The 20,792-nt window shown below is 42.3% G+C and overlaps 1 protein-coding gene across 1 annotated transcript in view; it reads left to right on the forward strand.

The window, feature by feature from the left end:
• TPH2 (tryptophan hydroxylase 2) overlaps window positions 1-20,792 on the forward strand; it is a 93,632-nt gene that overhangs the window by 23,972 nt on the left and 48,868 nt on the right. The window contains exons 6-8 of the mRNA XM_053251445.1: window positions 3,116-3,312; window positions 8,837-8,972; window positions 15,238-15,364. Coding sequence (XP_053107420.1) covers window positions 3,116-3,312; window positions 8,837-8,972; window positions 15,238-15,364 — 460 coding nt within the window. The remainder of the gene's footprint in view (window positions 1-3,115; window positions 3,313-8,836; window positions 8,973-15,237; window positions 15,365-20,792) is intronic.

The following is a 20,792-nucleotide window of genomic DNA, read 5'->3' on the forward strand; positions in this document are numbered from 1 at the left end:
AAGACCCGTAAACTTCAAAAATCACTTAAAAATCACCCCTTTGCCCAATTCCTTTCAAATAATTCTGATAGCTTCCTTGCCCACCCTAGAAACTACCACCCAGGGTTTGCACTCTACGACACCCCTTTCCCCCTGACGTGAAGCTATACATTTGCTGCAATCCTAATTATTCTCTATGAGGAATTCAAAAATACTTTAACAATTCACCAATAATCAGAGGAGTGTCCAATTGCCTTGGGATTTTTTGGGTGGTAGGCACCCCTGTCTGTCTACCACCCACCCCACTTTTGTGCCCCTAGGTGCTCCACAATAGGGGATATGGACTGGTTTGGGTCCCATTATACTCTATGAGAAAAATAATTAAAAATATTTCAAATATTCATAAAAAAAAATCATAGGGGTGTCTGATTGCTTCAGGGTTTGCATGGTTGTTGGCACCCATGGGTGCTCCACAATAAGGAATAATGTCCTGGTTCGAGTCCCATTATATCCTATGAGGAAAAAATAAAAATAATTTTCAAAAATTCATAAAAAATCATACGAGTGTCCGATTGCTTTGGGGTTTGGGTGACAGGTACCCCTGGGTGCCAGCTACCATCCTACCTATTTTCAGGTGTCCAAACCAATCTGAACCAGCCCTAACCAGTTCGGATCCGAACCGAACCAGGGGGTGGTTCGGACAAAACCAAAACCGAACCACCTCCTCCTGGTTCGGACCTGGTTTGGATCTGAACCGAACCGGGTGAACCGGTTTTGTGCACATTCCTAACTTATTATTCAGGTAGCTTCACTAGTTAGGGGTTGGTATCAGGTCTTGCATCTTCTGCATATATCCTGTTTTACTGAAGTAAAGAGAAAAAAAAGAATGGGGCAGAAGGAGGGAGGGAAGAAAACATGCTGCTGAGTGACTGGGCCGAATGAAGACAGGCCAGTCCTTTAACTAGCCTGCCCCCTTCTCTGATTGGCTGCTCCTGGCCACGTGCAGGGGGAGGCAAGATGGCGGTGCCGTGCACAACCCCACCCCAGCCTCATTGCACTGGCGTGGTAGTGCAGGTCGGCAATTCAGAAAACACAAAATAGGCAGAAAGAGGCCAAAAACTTCCCTGTCAACTTATTGTTGTAGTACTTGCAGTGTTCAGAGTGTGTTATGATTGTTATCACATTCATAACAACCTTATAAAGAGAGTTATTTTACAGATTGGTCACTGAGTTTGAATGATGGAGCCAAGGCTATTCAGGGATTTGAAAGGTTAAACAGGGATTTGAATATGAGCCTCTCAAGTCCAGCATTCATGATCCGCTTGATCATGTTTGTATGTTTGTTTGTTTGTTTAAAATATGTATACTCCGCCCCTCTAGTGCACCACTGCTCCGGGCAGCTCACAATAATAAGATAGACACAAATACAATAAAAGTAATAAAACTAACTAATTTTTTAAAAGTCAGGTTAAAAACCACAATCATTAGGTTCAAATTAAAGCTGAAAATTATAAAAAGCTAAAGAACCTACCAGATATAACAAAATAATAATGGAGCATTAAAAGCCTCCTTTAAAAGGTGTGTTTTAAGATTTTAAAAAAAAACACTGAGGGAAGGAGCATGGTGAAGCTCTTCAGGGAGGGCGTGCCAAAGCCAAGGGGCCACAACCGAAAAGGTCCTGTCTCTAGTTCCCGCCAACCAGATCTCTGTTAGTGGCGGGGTCATGAGCAGGGCATGAGATGATGAGCGGAGGGCGCTGGCAGATTCATATGGGTGAATGAGGTCCGACAGGTACCCCAGCCCCAAGCTGCGTAGGGCTTTAAAGGTCAATACCAGCACCTTGAATCTAGCCCAGAAGTGGACCGGAAACCAATGAAGCTGACACAGGATGGGTGGAAATTTTCAATTTACTTGTTCCAAAAGGAGTTACAGACATAATCCTATGTTTTCAAACAGACTGAAGCTTTTGCAAGAACTAGAGTGGTGTTAGAAGCCTCACTTTTTCAAAAGAGGAACTCTGAAATATTGCCCCCAAGAAGGGTATAATGTTGAAATGTGTTGTAGAACTGTGGTGTTTATATTCAAACCATTTCCTGCACCTATTGGAATATCTGTTTTTGTGCCTTGGCTAATATTGATGATGATTAATAACAACAATAGTACCTTATGGGGTTGTTGTAAGGGTGACAGAGATAGAATGTATGTGAATTGTGAAGCACTATGTAATTTTATTTTTAATCTCATGGATTGTGCACAACTGACCTCGGCTCTCTTGAAGGGTACATTTCAGGTCATGCAGAACAGCTAGTTAGGGCAGCAAAATGTCATAGACAGATATTATACTAATCTCTACATTTCCCTTGGGTGATGTCTGGCTTGTATAGCAAAACCCAGATGTTTATAAGAAATGTACTTGCTATGTAAACCTATAACATGAAATCTGCATGGGGAATTAGTAGTGGGAGGGAACAGTTTTTTATGGAAACTGACTTCAGAAAACCCGGTTCAGACACTCAAAACGTATGCTTAATATTAAGAATATAGATAATCAACAAGGGGATCAGTGGTGCACCTAGGTAATTTTGGAGCCCGGACCTGAAAGGCTTTAGAGTCCCAACCCCCTGGCTTGAGGGATTTTGGGGTGGGGGTGGGGAGTTAAATCTTAAAAAAAAAACTTTTTCTAACCACCACTGTGTGGCGGGGATGTGAAGACAAGTGGTGGACATCTCTGCACACGCATGCAAAGGTCCGAAATGGGCCAGGAACAGTCTGACTTATCATTTGGGCGGCAGGTGGGCTCAGGGAAGGAGGTCTTGCTACCAACTCTGCCTCCCCTACCTCGGTCTGCACCCCGCTAGCTGCCCCCTGTCTCCACTACCATCCCTGCCACACAGCAGTGGTTGAAAAAGGTTGTTTTTTTTTTTTTAAAAAAGATTTAACTTGCTTCCTGCGGACAGCGGTGGGGTGGGTGCGGGGCAATGGCAGGCTCTGGGGAGGCCCCCAAGAACATTTGGAGCCCCCCCCGGAGACAGGAGGCCATGGACCAGATCCTCAAGGTCCGTGGCAAAGTGCGCCTCTGAAGAGGATGGAAACAGTGGTGCTTGTTTTCAAAACTATTTTGCATTTATTCCTTTAGTGGCCAGACAATCCCCAGAGTTGACTACACACCTGAAGAAATAAAAACATGGGGTGTAGTGTTCAGGGAACTCACTAAACTCTACCCTACTCATGCTTGTCGAGAATATTTGAAAAACTTTCCTTTGCTGACCAAGCACTGTGGCTACAGAGAAGACAATGTCCCTCAACTGGAAGATGTTGCTGTGTTTCTTAAGGGTAAGTGGTAGCTCAGTGTGGTAGAGCACACACTTTACATGCAGAAGGTCCTATGTTCAATCCCTATCATCTCTAGGTAGGGCCAAGAAGATCCCTCTCTGAAACTCGGAATAGCTGCAGCTAGTCAGCATAGACAATACTGAACTAAATGGAACATTGGTCTGACTTGGTACAAGGCAGCTTCATGTGTACATATATGTTCATGTATGACAAAGGACTTATTTTTATGTAACCCTATGCCCTGGTTTATGCATTCACTGACCAGCACTGAGAGAGTATGGTGGAGGAGTGGTACCAGCTCCTCCCCAGCACCTGTGTGAAATGTCCTGTTTCTGTTTACATGATTTATCTCCCCTCAGACAGGGGCCCCCATGAGCCAGTGGAACCTCTGCTGAATCAGATCATGGTAAGAGGTTATCTGTGTGGCTGAAAGGAGGGGGGTCACACCACTCCATGACTATGGGCTTGATGACCTGTCACCTGATGACTCTTAGCTTGTATATGTTACTTGCTTCCACTGAAAAGCAGTTCGTTGGAGGTGATTTGAGGTGGTAGAAAAGCTCTCTTTATGGCTCTTGAGCTACAGTGGCTGTTTATGCAAGCAATTGAGAAATCACATTGCAGTAATTGAGCAGATTTTTTTGAACTTCTCCTTATTAATCTTGATATCTAGATGCCCACTAGAGATAGCTACCACCTTCTGCTCGTCAACAGCCCACCAACATATTTTATGATGGTAATGTGCTGGTGTCTTGCACTTTCTGTTTTCATGCTTTGTCATAATGGTTGAAGTGCAGCTTTTGAATCTCCCCTTATGGTGAGATTCACAGACTTTTGATGTGGGGACAGTGTGCATGTCTTTCCACAAGGCAAGTTGTAGAAGTTCCAGAGAAGTACAGGGAACAGGAAAGACAAAGCATGGGGCCCTCGTGCTTCCTGTTTGCCCCGTCTCTGTCATTTCTGAAGCCATTCTGGGTTGTACCATTTCTTGCTACCTTCAGGGCCAATTCGCACTACCATTTTAGCAGGTCTGGGATCTTGGTAGAAGTGCCTCTAATAAATCTAGTGTAGTCGTTTTGAGCCCATCTTGCAGCTCACTTTGTGCATAGTGTGACACTTAGCAGTTTACTATGTAGTGCTTCACAGTGGGCATCATAGGAGTAGGCCAAGTTGTGAATTGCACCAGTGAAGCAATCATGCCAACTTCACTGTAGGCTATAGTTAATGTGGAGACCTCTGACAGATAGTCATAGAAATTGGTCATGGAAAATGTCACAAATTAGCAACGCTCTCATTAAACATGGAGTGACTTTTAAGCACATGTGATGATATTTAAATACACTTCTTATATATGCAGATTAGTCATGTGATAGGCCATGAGCAATCCAGAAATGCAGAATAATCGCCCCACATTATTCAGCCCCACATATACCAAGGAATGTGCTTTCAAATGTTTTGAAACTGGCTCAGACTAACTCCTTGTTTTAAATGATTCTTAGATCATGAGAGCAAAGTTCTTAAGATACTATTATTCTCTCTGTAAGAATTCTTCATAGTGAATGAGGGATACTGGAGATAATGAATGAATATATGTGCAGAAAAAGAACTGTAGGGACCTTTACAGTTTCTCCCCCCTGGGCTGTTTTTACAGCTGAGGAGATCTTCCTGTGTTGAGGGAATTATGCATCAAACTCTTGGCTGTCCCCCTGAGACCGTATCCAGTGTATGTGTCTTGTGACTCTGCATGCATGAACAACAACTGAAAACAAAAGAAGCAAGTATATATTCTTTTTGCCCCTATAAGTTCGCTGCACCAAGAAAATATGCTAAGCAGCTGCTCTTGTGTGGAGTATTAGCCATGTTTCCTGATTCATTGCCATTTGTATTTAAAAGACTCAGGGCTCCATACCCCCTTAATGGGAGCACTAGTACAGCTTCGGGCTGTATACGGGACATTAGAGAAGAAGATCCAAAGTGGTCTCTTTGTAAAGGGTCAGGGTTGGCACTGGCAAGTGTTCACACTGGCTTTTCTTGAGCTGACATTTGAGCTGGAAATGTGCCCATCTTTAGGCTGAGCAATTGGTTTGGAAGGCCTCCGGGGAGCAAAATGTTCCCGCCTGCTTGCTCCAAGCCTTCTACCTACCGTGGGATGTTGCCTCTTTTTGCACTATTTTCTGCAAGGCTTGTAGGGCCTCCCTAAGGCATTGCTCAGATAACAGTCTTGCTTCTCTCTCGCCTGAATGTCAGACTGTGGGTGGCATGAGAAGTAGCTTAATTATATTCTGCGTTCTTGTGTATGTAGCTAAAAATTCAAATGAAACACTAATTTCATCAACACCTCTAGTACAGACACTGCATTTGTCCCAGACCATAGTGGAGGGATATCAGGAGGCTGTGTCTTGCTCTTTTAGAGAACTCTCTTTTAGAGTCAGAGTCTCCACCAGAGACCATAACCTTGGGTGCCATCATGTGGGCAGATTAATTTCACTCAGGGTGAAACCTCACTAAAAGCTCACCTACTCCAATCCACAGGAATTGCTGTAGAAGGACCCTGATGGAAAAAAATGATTTCAAACTGAAGAAGATGATGAGGCAAATGCCAAAGCCTTCTGCCCTTATCTCTTAGTTCAAATCAACCTGATAACTCCACTTGCTCATTGTCCCCTGTCCTGGATGATCTCTTTTGCTTTTCAGGCGCAAGAAAGTTATTAGCACCTTCTTTTGTAGTGGTTCACAGAGCTTGTATTCCTAACAACATAAAATGTTTAACATTAGGGAATGAAAAAGTCTTTCCACTCTCCTGCAAGTGCAGCAAAGTCAAAGGAAAATATAGTCCTAAATATCAAAGGAAGATTTTCAATTGAAAATAAAATATAGTGTCTGGTTTGAAAGGCTATCCTGCCCCAACTCCCACTTCTTCCTTTATTCTGCCTTTATGGCTACCAGCACTTAACATTAATTGGCTCCCTGCTCTTTGAGCCTGCCCACATCTGTCAAAGGTGCCTCCTGCATTGTTCTCTTGTTCCCTGAGGAGAGGTGCTGAAGAACAGCTCCTTTTCCCCCTTTGCTTGAAGGGAGAAAAGCACTCTAGGTTCAAATGTAGTCTCTCCACCAAAGATAACAGAAATAATTTTTTGAAGGGGACTAGCTTAAATTATTTTATAGTAAACAGCATCTGATAAAATGATAAAGTGCATGAGAGAGAACCAGTTTTTTCAAAGTCACCATAAGTTTGGAGCAACTCTCCAGTGAGATGTTTCTGACAGAGTGATGCTTTCTTAGAATCTAAAAAGTATCTGAATGTCATCTATTTGTGCAGAAATAATATTACTGAAAACGTTTTCTAGCTCTAGAATTCAGTCACACACGGAACTTCTAGCTACATGTTCCGTGCAAGTTATAGTTCCCAGTGGCATAGATGCATAGTGACAAGGACAAGTTGGTTTCAGTGGGCTGGTTCAAATGCTGTGCAGATCTACTGTTAAATCCTGGTTCTTTGTGACATCTCCAAGCCTTGCAAGTGTGTGCTCTCTCCTCCTAGGGATGTGCCCGGAACCATTCTGGAGGTGGCGGGGGTGTTCCCTTAAGTGCGGGGAAGGGTGCACTTACTCCTCCTGCTGCATTTCCCCCACCGGCGTTCCATCTATTATATTAATTCTCCTGGGTGTGCCTTGGAATGTGCGTCCCAGAGCCCAGCTGATTGGCTGGGCGGTGGACATGCCTGATTGGCTAAGGTGCACCCAGGAGGATTGGTTGCCACAGCGGTGGCCTGGCTGGGGTAGAAGGCAGGGGGGAACTGCTAGTGCCAAAGAGTGCACAGATGCTCTGTGCGGGGTCGGCTAGTTGCATCAAATTGCCTTGGGGCAGCAGCATACCTCCCTGCCACCCTGTTGCCATCTTCGGCCGGAAGTACCGGGCGCGTGTGCACCCATCGTGTGCGCCTGTCTGCTGTGCATGCACATGCACATCCGATACTTCTGGCCACTTCCAGCTGAGGATGGCAATGGAGCGGCAGGGAGGTATGCTGTCACCCTGAGGGACTTTGATACAATGGAGCGCCGGTGGGGGAAATGCGGTGGGAGGGGTAAATGCACCCTCCCCCACCCTTAAGGGAACGTCACCTCTGCCACCTCCAAAAGCCGAAATGGCCCTGGTGGCTGAAACGTTTCAGCGGCCTCTGTAATTGCCTCCAAAACATTTTGGGCATATCCTTGCCTCCTCCTTCCCCTATTATTCTGCGCATCAGAATAATTCTACCTCTCGTATTGGACAGAAACAAAGTTTGATTGGTTGTGGCATCTGAAACAACCAGTCTTGGTTTATTCTATCCAAATTGCTTGAAATAAACTGTGATCTGAACTCACTCCAAACTTCCGTTCAAATCTTGGATTTATTTCAATAATTTGGTTAGAATAAACAAAAAATGGTTGGCTTGGACATCGTGCCCAATCCAGGTTTGTTTCTAATCAGAAATCAAATTCCCCTGAGGCTCATGTAGGCAGGGGGCAAGGTAGCATGCACTCCCAAGCCTCAGAGATATCACATGGAGCCAGTATTTGTGGTGGCCTAACCAGCCTCAAGTGGTGTGTAAAAGGGACCCCTAGACAGTGAATAAAATATCATGCAGATTGTTCATGTGGAAATTGTCATCCCTATTATTTTAACATTTTTTAAAAGTGCCTGCAGTGAAAAAGCTTACAACATTTTACAAGAATGTCTTACAATCTGGACAATAAGGCTGCAACTGGTTCCCTAGTTCTATATGCTATAGAAAGTAAATCCTCATTAGAAAAATGGTGGGTGGGAGGGAGGGAGGGAGGGAGGGAGGATTAAGCTCCCCCAAGTGCCATGGTTTCCAACCAAATCCCCCTCAGAGCTATTAACATCTTTTTAAAAAAACCTGTAGGCGATCCTATTGATAGATCTTCAACGACTTGTGTTTGTGTGCCTTGAGTTTCTAGATTGTAAGCTGCTGTTGCTTTTAAATGGTTTTTAAATGTGGTATAGAGCATAGCATATTTTAGGCAGTTTTCTAAAGCTAAATGATCATCATATCCATATGAATAGTCTGCACCAGATTCCCTGAAGCAACATTACACGGAAGCAAACCTGTGCTTGACAGCTGCTGCTAATCCAGATCTCCCCCCCCCCCCATGTGCCGGCATGATACACACTTCCAGAAACATGCATTTGCTGTGTGCGTATGTTAAAAATTTGATGGGTGCACTAAGCATAAAATGCTTTGTTCATTCCTACAAAGAATATGATGTCTGAAGGGGCTCTAAAATTTCTCCTTTAATCTGATGCTGTACATAAAAATAAATATGTTCTGTAATACACAGTCACCTGTTTTTCTCCATGTAAATGATCCCCTTTAATGGATGAGTTCTATTTTGTAAAGAAATCTGCAGTTGGTGCCACCAAGGTGATCTTTCTTTAAAAAAAAAAATCTTGCAGAAATAACTATGCATTTTCTGTTGATGGGCATTTAAAGTTAAATAATTTGTGCTCGCTTTCACTTCAGAAAGATCTGGCTTCACAGTGAGACCAGTTGCTGGATATTTGTCACCTCGAGATTTCTTAGCAGGCCTTGCCTATAGAGTGTTTCACTGCACCCAGTATATTCGCCATGGCTCCGATCCCCTCTACACTCCAGAACCGTGAGTATCATTTTGTCTTAATGTCATATAAACTGGTAGCCAAATAAACCCATATTGATTTTCAGTGATATCTGTGAGACTATTCTAGGACAAACTCCTCAGATTTAAATATTACTTAAGGATTTTCATGATAGTTTTAAACATGAATCTCATCAAAGCACAATGCTAACATCACTATTAATGATATCTTTCTCTGAAGATGCAGAGGAACAGCTTTCATGAACCTCATCCACTGTTCCAGGCACTCTTGAACAGAGAAGGGAAATGTATTCTCTTAAACAGAGGGAGAGAAAGGAACAATCGGATAGTGAACATCTGCACTTCACACCAGGGCTTCTATTCTGTACCTAACCAAAGAGTAGGAATGTCCAAACTACCCCATAGGCTGAGCAGACCCCAGGCAAACAGAACACAAAATATCATGTCCTGTCCAGTCAACACATACAAAGGGAATTGCAAATTCTCTACTTCATATTTTTCTTTTTCTTTTTCTTTTTTGGAGCAAGTGCCCAGGCCTGCTATGTTTGGTGATCAATTATTTTTTAAAAATAAAACCGACCTTTATTTCAGCTGATCTGGTTTTTATCTGTTATGATCAAGTACACTGTTCCCTCTAACAGGGATTCCCAGATGTTGTTGACTACAACTCCCAGAATCGCCACACAAAAGCCGTTGTAGCTGGAGATTCTGGTAGTTGTAGGCAACAAAATCTGGGAATCGCTGTTAGAGGGAACAATGATCAAGTATCTCAGAAGTGCTACTTGAAGATCATCCTAACCCTAACTGCATCCCTGGAAGAGTATTTTCTTTGAAAACCAGTGTAGCTTGTAACTATATTATCCTCAGTCTCTTACTTGCAGTTCCAGTTCCACTTTTATGAGAGGTGCATATGGATCGATTAAACTCAATCAATCACTTTAAGCCAAATCCTTAATTAAACATAGCATATAAGAAAGACCGGCTTCTACTTTTAAAACTGTTGACAACATTTAAACTTGTAAAAATTGCCTACTATTATGGTAATTATAAAAATTCACACATGATTCTAATTTTTGACATCACAATAGATAAACAAATCAGGGTGATGTATCTTGCCATCATACTTAAACAGAACAGATTGTTCAGCTTAGTATGTGTGCAGAATGATAGAAAGTAAGGACCAGCATTCCTACCCTGACTTGTGATCATGGGCTAGACTTTACCTTTGTATAGGCAGTCATACTGGCCTGAACTTTGAAACCAAGAGATTACATTAAAATGGAGGTGGCTTCTGAGGTCATTTTCTTTCTGATATCATAAGTTGGAACATTCCATCTGAGGGAGTGAGTCATTTATAAGCCTGGTCAGTCGCGTACCTTCTGTTTCTGATAGAAGTTGAGCACCTTCTTCCATCCTTTTGGTTTAGCTGACCCATCCTGTTTTGCTTTGTATTTATTCTCCCTCTCTCTCCCCTCACCCGCACCCTAACCCTCACCCTCTCTCATCTTTCCACACTGCTGTTTTTCAAAACTCTTTTCTCTACTTCCTTACTTTAAAAGAAAGAAAGACAAACCCAAGGGGGATTGTATAAATATTAAGAGACAGAAATGGTGGTTATTTCTAGTTTTTTACATTGCTTTGTTACTTTGTTTTTTCTAATAATGACTGACACCCAGGCTAATGCCGCACCAACATACCAGCATTTCTTGTCATTTAATGGAGGAAAATCTTCCCTCTGCAGCTGCCTGGGCCTTCCAAAATTATGTCCCTGAGGGTGGTACAGCCCTGAAGGACATAGTTTCCAGAGACACAGAAAGTTACAGAGGGAAAATCTACCTTCTCCTATTGTGTGAAAGAAAATCCTGCAGATCAGGGCAGTTTTAAATCTGTATGTCAAACGTTGTCTTTCAGTGTATGCTGGGAAACAATATCACCTAGCCACAACAGGTAACTGACATTGGTATTGGTTCTGTGGTACCACAGTTGGAATTTCACTGCATGCTTGGATATTATCGAGTAAGGCTGATGAATTTAGGCCAGCTTTCAGCAACCTTTATGAATATGTCAGGAAACTGAATTAGCATACCAAAGCATCTGTCCATAAGCATTTGGTGGTCTTTTGCAGCATCTCTTGGATTTGAAATTGGCTGATTGTGTATTGGAACATGGAGTCTTTCAATGTCCTACCCTCCTTTGGCCTTGGTCCAGGATCCTTTCATGCTAGCAACAATTGCATTTAATTTTGGCTAACTGAGAAACAATTGGGAGTGCAGTGGATAAAGAAATATCCAGGGGACAGGGATATAATGATATCTTTATTAAGACGAACTAAAATGTCATGAAGTATTTAGCAAACATTTGAGTTCATTTTAATAATTAAACTGCATAATACAAAACAATATACAAAGAGACAAAAATAAGTTGCTGGGTCTGATGAAAACACTCAAGTCTGCAGTTTGAAACAAATATATGGGGAGATTACCTTTTGCTACCTGATGAGACACTGCTTATGGGGGTAACATGCTCCTAAACCACTAGATAACACTACCCAGTTTAGGGTTGAATGGAAAACGAGCACCATTGAAATCCATATCTTTCTTTGGATAGCCACATTCTAGTAATACCTGTATCAGGGACAACAAAAATGACACAAAATATCGAGCAGTGAGCTTTTAAGTTAAGAACACTTTATCAGGCTGGATGGTAAGGAAATCAAAAGAGTAGGGAAAGAGTTGAGCCTCATGAAATACCCCCCAAAGATCTGCATTTATCAAAGTCTTAAGAAAGGCTTCTATTTTCCCTAAAGTTTCAATTTTACGCTTTTCAAAACAGCACAATACACAAAAAGAAAAACTGTCATGAATACATAAGAAAATGTTGCACTCAAAACAAAAGAAAAACATAGAGATCACACATTATCAAATCTCATTTAAAAATCAAATTTGATCAGTCAGATTCATATAAAATACACTGAAGCTATAGCAAAATAAAAATTGCCTTCAGTCTTTGTAATTCAAGAATGGCATCTAAAATTCCAGGACAGAATGTCTGTATTTGGAGTGCTTTTGTTTGTGACGGAAGCTGCTAGGTGCTAGACACGATCTCAAGGTGTATTGGGATTTCTGGGATGAAGGGTCAGTCATGGCTGTATTTTCATTTTTAGAAAATATGAACATTTAGCAGTTTTTTACTCTTGTTTCTTTGGATGCAAAGCTCTTTGGATACAACCCTGTGCTTTTATTGACTCCTTCGCCTAATGCATCACCTAGAATTAATATCCAGCTTTGCTCAAATAAGGACTACTGTGTTTTTCTTTTTCTCCACCTTACAAAGGGGATGTGTGTTCTGATTACCACACGAGAGATATCTTGAAAGAGAAATTATTTATTTATTTATTTATTTATTCATTCATTCATTCATTCATTCATTCAATTTCTATACTCCCCTTCCAAAAATGGCTCAGGGGGGTTTACATAGAGAAATAATAAATAAATAAGATGGAACCCTGTCCCCAAAGGGCTCACAATCTAAAAAGAAACATAAGATAGACACCAGCAACAGTCCCTGGAGGTACTGTGCTGGGGGTGTGTGGATAGGGCCAGTTACTCTCCCCCTGCTAAATAAAGAGAATCACCACGTTAAGAGGTGCCTCTTTGCCCAGAAAGCAGCCATTGCTTCTTTGCTCCAGTAGTCCTTTGCTATAACCTGTGATCATTGTTTGCACTTAACACTGTCTGACCTTGCATTCTTTGTCACAGTGCCTCAGATCCATTTAAGTCTATTGTAAACTGCAGACTGGTTTGTTTTTTTTTAATATCATACCGAGCAACAACTTTTACTCCCTTCCCCTTTTGGAGGAGGATGTTTTTGCTTGCTATCCAGCCTGCATATGTGAGTAAACACACATCTGGCAAACTAAAAGCTTGCTCATTACTGTGTGACATTTTAGTGGGCCTTAACATGGATAGCAAACTAAGGCTGCATTCAGATTTATTTTCCAGTGGCTCAACACAGCTACCTGAATTTTTTGTCAGCAGTGTATAGGTTACTCCATATAATAATATGCATGGGATGGGTTAGATAAAGTGGTATATATATATAATAATGGCTGACAGAATGAGGAAAATTACTCAAAATAGTTCCACTGGAATTAAAAGGACAAGTTAAGGATTTTTTAACTTGTCCTCTTAATTTCAGTGGGACAACTTTGGGTAATTTCCCTCATGTCAGCCAATAATATGAGGATCAAAACCAAACATAGCATTTAAGGTGTCTGAATGCTGGACTTGGAATTCTCCATGTCTTTGACAGCAGTAGCAGGAAGGGTGTATGATAACCCTTTTCCCACACACCATTTTCCCAAAGAAAAGTACCCCCAACAGGATTTGTCCCTGAAGCTGCTATTTAATGCAAATAGCAACTTCAGGAGCAAAAGCCAGTATTGGGGGTTGGTGTTGTTCTGTAGCTGCCAAAGGCCCACTGCTGAACCCTGAAATCACCTCTGTGCACATAGTCCTCATGTGGTGGTGACAGAATGATTCTCTTGGGTCCCACTCAGTCAGGAGCGGGCTCATGGGGGGCAGCCGAGATCATCCTGAAATCTGAGGCCCATTCACACGTTATGTTCAACACTTGCACAAAAGGTGTACAAGAGTACACAGGTACAGTCATTCACATATTATGTTGAATGGAGGTACAAAAGTACACCTCTTATCTGTACCATGCATTTGAAGGGCTTGTATCCAAGTTCGCTTTTGAAATCAACATAGGTACAATCTACAGACATTCACACAAACACATGTACGAGTGTACAGACATCTGTACACTCGTTGAATTCCCCCTCCCAGTGATCCCCCCACAACACTGTATTTAGTTGACAAGATGACATGAAGAATCACAAGCATGGGCCTGAAAGAGTGAAGTCATGCCAAGTTTGACTCTCAGAGATTTGAAAGAACACAAACCAGCCGAGATACTCTTTGAAGGAATGACCTTGTGCCAGCAACCCATGCTAGTTCTTGTGAATGTGTGCACTCTGTTTTTCAGAAAACCTTGTGCTGGGTCTTGCTGGACAGGCTGGTAGGCACATAGTGCGACTCCTCCTGACTAGGTTTGAATTATATCTCTGCCACAAGACAACTGGCCAAGACCCAACAGCAGATTATATAGGGTCTCAAGCAGGGGCAACATTCTCTTCCAGTCCTGCTGCCTGAGAATACTTGTCTGGCAATGCTAGGAGCTGAGCCTGCAGCAAAGCATGTGTGCTCCACTGCTGAGCTGACAGGCTGCTAAAAGAAAGGTTGCTCTAGTAAGTTGGATTCTGGAGTCAGCTGAGATGGCATTCACACTGTGATCATGTTTTATTCAAGCCTGTTCTCGCATATTCTCTAGAGGAACTCTTAGCAGTGAAAAGAAGGGGACACTGTAAGGCAGAACTTGACACATGAACTGCTCACCTGCAGGAGAAGTTGGATTATTGTTCACCTGGTATGAAGGCAGCACTGTTCCCAATGGTGAAGTCTTTTACAAGAAGTACAAGTTGGCCATTCAGAATAGGAAATGGATGCTGAGTCTTTAAAGCTTCAGCTCTATTCATAATCCCCATGACATTTGTTCCTATATTGTTGTTTAAAGAAAAACCCCAACAGCAAATAGATAGACTGGCAAAATGCCTGCTTGCTTCCTAACTAGCAAGTCTTATTCATGCACAGTGTATTCACTGTGTATACGCCTGTGATTCAATGAACAATATTGGATGGGTTGGTATGAATAATTTGGGCATTATTGTTACATTGGGATGGGGACATGAGTGTGACATTAAAAAAAACACCCCTACAACTGAGTTTGGTATAGGAATATATATAAAATAAATAAATACAATTATAGTCAAAGTTATTATTTTGCTTGAAAGTAGTGACAATTGGCACTTTTTAAAAGTGGGGATCAGCAAGTGGCATTAATAGATTTTAAATTAGATGAAAGGCTTTCCTCCCCCTCTTTGTGACTGAGTGGCACCATCCGATTTTGTCATTTGTACAAAAAAACTTGAGTCCAGATGGAATAAACATACCATGTGTGAGTGTGCATGCATCTCTCTCTCTCTCTCTCTCTCTCTCTCTCTCTCTCTCACACACACACACACACACACACACACACACACACACACACACACACCCTTGATACTGAATTATTTTGGGATAGTTTAAGTAATTTGTATATATATCTGTGTTTCATCGAATGGAACTTTTAAACACATCATAAGTTATTGTTTTAATTCTGTTAAAAGGGATACGTGCCATGAACTCCTGGGACATGTGCCTCTGCTGGCTGACCCAAAATTTGCCCAGTTTTCCCAAGAGATTGGCTTGGCCTCCCTGGGAGCATCTGATGAGGATGTCCAGAAACTTGCCACTGTGAGTCACTAAGTGTTAAAGTGTGAGTTTTTCTTGATTCTTGTCATGTTTCCTAAAACAAAGAGGGCTTTTTTCAGTGTGATGAAGGCCACCCACTTTGCTTTTAGCCTAGCAAACATGCAGCACTTTCCTCCTTTGACAGGCCTCTGGTCAGTGTGTTTTGCTAGGACTGTTGCAGAGACAATTGCCACATCCTGCTCCCTAGCCACCCAGACTTGGCAAAAAGCTGTGGTTAAGTAGCAGGATGATGGGAGAAGGTTGATTTCCTCCTCCTATTTTTTTGACAAGGGTTCAACATATCAGAAATGGCTTTCTTGGTTACATCTAAGATATAGATTTGGAGCAATGATTTCTGTCCTTTCTCCCTGTATACAAAGAATGTTTGTTTACTAAATTTTATCGCGTTCTTCGTCCAAGGAAGGGTGGTATACATGCCCCTGTTTTATCCTACAACAACCCTGTGAGGTAGGCTAATGACTACAATAGTGACTGACCCAAGGTCACCTAGTGAGTTTCATGGCTGAGTGGGGACTGAAACCCAGATCTCTCCACTTCTAGTACAATACTCTTCATACTACAGCAAAGGAGTAGGACAAAGGATGTTGCAAGTGGAGTGCATGGCTTGAATAATCATGCTCATAGTGAGGAAAGAGAAGCACTATCCACCACTGACTGAAAAACAAGCTTCAGCATTGACTGTGAAAACTGCCCCTCCCTCTCCCCCCAGTTATTGCAGTGCTGTGGGAAGTATCATACATTGCCCTAGTATACAGTATTTCTCAATATTTTAACATAGGCCTTTTTCCCACCCATGAGAGATCTTGTTGGTTTTGAAAAATGGGAGGATTGATTAGTCCCTTTTGCCTAAGGTGCGTGTGCTTCCTGATTGTATTTATAGCAAGCTGTGGCAGCAGGGCTTGTCTGTATATTAAGCATAAACGAGTGTGCTAACAAATGTGCTTTGTGTGCTCTTGGGATCTCATTCAGGATTTTTTTTTTAAAAAAATGTATTCTGGAGACTGGAGTTAGCACTCATGGGCTCCATAGGTTTTGAGACCTGTCAGTCTTCCTATCACAGCACTGACTCCTGCTGCTCATGGGATTTCAAGGTCTTTGGATGCGATGATGCTTCTCTCTTCCTCTAATTGTGTCAGCTGCCACACTCTGCTGGCTTATCCTGGCTGTGCACAGGAAATACAGTAGGAACTCTGGGACTTGTAGTTTTTGAGCACATCACATAGGGAAGTGCAATATCTCTGTCTGTCTGTCCCTCAGACTACAAGTGCTAGCGTTTTCTTGTATAAGTGCTCTCATCTGCCCTGCACCTTTGAACAGCAACTCACAATATTGCTTGTTTTGTTCTAGTGGTGTTTGCCTCCAACAACTCGCATAATAACTTGATAATGCATAAATACAGGGCCTGATTACTCTTAAGCATGATCTACAGTTTAGTCTAGAGTTGCCATGCCCACCCCCCAGCGGGATTTTGGGTTTCACCTGGATTTTAAGCATCTCACCCAGATTGCTTAGCCTGCCCAGATTTGCCCAGATTTCAGCTTTCACTTAAAAAAAAAAAAAAAAAAAAAAAAGCTAAGCTCTAGTCCTTGTAGAAGTGGAGTTATGGAGCAAAATGTGCAGTCACTATTCTGCTCAAACATTACTTTCATGCCAATTTACATAATATGCAAATTAGGCACCCAGATTTGGAAAGCCAGAATATGGCAACCCTAATCGAGTCTAATTTCCTCCCTTGTGCTACTGGGCTTCCAGCCTAGCCCATTCTGACCTCTGAGTGCCCCTTTTCCCGCTCTCCCATGCTTGGCACCATACATACCATGGAGAGGAATGCAATGTTATGGAATGAGAGAAATAGCTTTTTCATTCAGCCCTCCCTTTTTATTTGCAGAGAGTCATGCAGAGACAAAACCCCAGTATTGCTTTAAGTCTTTGCACTAAATTTATGACTAAGGCTGCTAGAAATGCATTTTTTATTTATAAACTGAGTGTTTGGAAAGGCTATAAATATTGAAAGAAATCTGCAGTGCCACTTTCCAGGTAGTTTTTAAAGAAGGTTTTAAAAAGTCACAAGGAGGAGAAATCTGAAATAGTCTTGAAAGTTTATAACAGTGCAGGGGAGAGACAGGATATACCAAATAACATACATGCCAAGCTTTGCATGTGCAGATGCTTCATGGGATGTGATCCAAAGCATGGAGTGACTTCCTGCATAAAAGTGCAACAGAAGTCCCTGCAGACGTGGGATTTTAGATTGTATCCCATATGTATAATGCTAATCACAAACACCATAGACTACACTAGCATTGTGGGTAGGGCACACTGCATCCTCCGCCTTTATTAATGGCTGGCATCCAGACTAGTCTTCCACTAGCATAAATGCTGTGAAGCTAGAGAAAGGACATTGGGCAAAGAGTAACCTCTTCTCCAGGCTTGTACTTGTGCTCGTGGTAGACCTAGCAACATGGCGCACTATAACAACGGTTGCATAGCTTGTATTCGTCTCTGAGAAGGTTCATTTTCCACTAGTGGTAACACAACATGGCAGGAAACCGCAGCCTCAACCATTGAGCATCACTGTGGATGTTATTCAATGAGTCCTTCCTCATGATCCTTGAGAAAGAGCTTGTAGGAGCAGGGGAGGAAGCCTCAAAAAGCTTACCTTCCCCACAGACGATCTCCGTCACTTGGCTGGGTGAGCGGATCGCCCGCCCAGACGATTGCCAGCTGCTGCCAGCAGCAGGGAGGTTTTGAGGCCGGGAGGCCCCAAGAACTCCCATAATGCATCGTGTGAGTGTGTGGTGCATTATGCAGTTGTGAGCCCTGCAGTCTCCCAGCCCAGGCTGCAAGCAGCAGGACCTGGCAGACAATTAAAACAAATGGGGCTTGTTCCTAAAGGTGGGCTCCAGAGGCAGGTTTGCCGCCAGTTGCCGCCTGGCTCCCAATGGTTCTGACGATCAGCTGAGACTGGGCTTGACTTTCTTAGCCTGGTTTTGGCTGATCTTTGGAACAGCCTCTATATCTGTTACTTCTGAAACAAGGAAGGCAGCTTTTGTACACAAACCTTCTGCAGTTTCTTCATTTTACTACACTATCTACAAATCTGTCCAGTTAAAGGAATTGATGTCAGGCACTAATTGGCTCCATTAAACCCTTTCAAGTCCCTCCCCCCTGCTCTTTTCTGAAGCGACTTTTCAACCCCTGTCTGTTATGCATTAAAAAGTGCAGCCCCCCTCTTCTCCTTCTTGGTAACATTTATTGTGACATTTTAATCTAGTGCTGGCGAATGAAAACTAAACAATTTCTGCTTGTTGTTATCACTGGCCTGTGTTCAGAAAATTGCAACAATGAATTGCTTCAGAAATTGGAGAAAATGGAGGTTTTGCAAATGCTTATAGAGCTCATTTTTATAAGTATAAATGATACAAGAAGCCAGCCAATGCTATCTATATCTATATATCTATATATCTATATCTATATCTGTCTATTTGTTTACACATCCCAGTAGAATTATTCACATTAAAGGAAAACTTCAAATGTTCAAACATAGTTAAATAGCTCTAAGAGGCAATACATAGCATAACCAGAAGGAACAATTTAATGTCTTCAATTATACTAAATATAATATAATTATCATACCCAAAGGAGTAATTAGATATTAGAACTTAGCTGCCTTCCTTTCACCAAAGAGGAAATGTAAGGTCTAAAAAAGTACTGAAGTCAACCTGTCTGTCTGTCTATGATTTGTAATTTGGGTAGCATAATTGGAAATTGTTGCACAATTAAGACTAGCCTGCCAGTTGCAGTCATGCTAATTTCCTCTGCCCATAGTGTTGACGTCAAACACCATCCTGTCAGCAATGACTGCAGCATTTCAGTTGGTAAGATTCAATGCACACAGCAGGCAGACATTATTTCTAAGGTCTGTACAGAATCCTAGAACTGGGAGCCAAGCAGGCTCAGTGTTATGATGGATACCTTGTAACGTACATTCGAAAGGGATCCAGATCGTTGGGAGCAATACTTAAGCTATTTCAACATTTTACAGATATTTATTAATTTGATAGAACCTTTCCTTTAAGAAGAGTGCGCTTCACTGCAGCAATCAAAATTAATATATGCAATAAAAATTCACGAAAACAAAAATGCTTCACAGAAACAGCAACTGAAGAGTAGTAACAGCACAGCATCAACCAAGGCCCATATAAGCCACACTCAGTTACTGAAAGCATTGGATAATAAAACCCTTTTCAGCACCAGCGGTCATTATGGAACATGTGGGCCAATGTGTATATCCCTTACTAAGCAAATAATGAGCTACATGGAGATGGTTTAGTTGAGGGGCAGTTTTCATGTGCCACTTCCTGCACCTCCCCACACCTCCCTGAAATGGGCTCCTGAGGAAGACTTGATATCCTCTGGAGCAAGACAGCATGTGTGGTGTTTTTGGTTAATCCATTCATTGATCCAGGCCAGCTTTTGAATGGTGTTTTAGTTACTTTTATTCCAGGCCTGGAGTAGAGGTGGGGCTAACAAACAGCCAGCAGCAAGAGCACTGAGGGCAGACTGCACTTGCCTCTCTGTAAATAATATCTGTCTCATTAAACCATTAATATTACTGGTTTGACTCCACTGTCTTGTCCTTGTATACCATAACTCTCTCCTCTGGATTCTACGGCATTCAGCATGGAGGGCTGCAGCAGGAAGGGATGGACCGGTGAAAATCACTCCCCTTGCATGGACTTCTTCATGGAATTCTGCCTCGGGATACATACTTATAATTGAGTGCATATGTTACTATACTGACAGAACTTGCAGACCTACAAGTGTCTTGTGCTACTGATTGCTCACATTTAAAGAGAACATTGAAGTGGAATCCACACATCTAAACCCGTGAGATCTGGAAGCTTCTGGAGACTCAGAGGCTTTGCTGACACTGTGATCTTGGAGTTCCACTCAGGAGCATAGCTATAATTGAGCGAAGGGCTTCAAAGAACCCCACCCCCAGCTCCTGAGGGGCCCCCAGCTTCACCCCTCCCTATTTTCTTCATAATCTTCCTCACTCCAAGGGGTCGCCAGAGAGAGGGGTGAACACAGGCCCTCTCTCCCCTAACTACGCCCCTGGTTCCACTCAAACTGTTACTTTAATTGCCAAGAACCAGAAGCACAAGATACTCACATGACGGCAGCAAGCTGGGTTCAGCCTTTGCAAATATCAATACAATTTGAAGCTGAAGTGAGTTTAAAGACAGTTACTTTAGGAAAACTGGTGGCGTAAACACACCCTTGCACTCTTTTCTTTCCAACAAAATATCCCAGTTAGCAAAAGCAAATACGGTTCCTACCTTAGTACCTCCCTCTCAACGTTGCATTTGGTGGCTTGCATCCCAGGAACAAGGCACTGATTAGTAGT

The sequence above is a fragment of the Hemicordylus capensis genome, chromosome 5 (assembly GCF_027244095.1).
Source record: "Hemicordylus capensis ecotype Gifberg chromosome 5, rHemCap1.1.pri, whole genome shotgun sequence".
In the NCBI taxonomy this organism is placed as follows: domain Eukaryota; kingdom Metazoa; phylum Chordata; class Lepidosauria; order Squamata; family Cordylidae; genus Hemicordylus; species Hemicordylus capensis.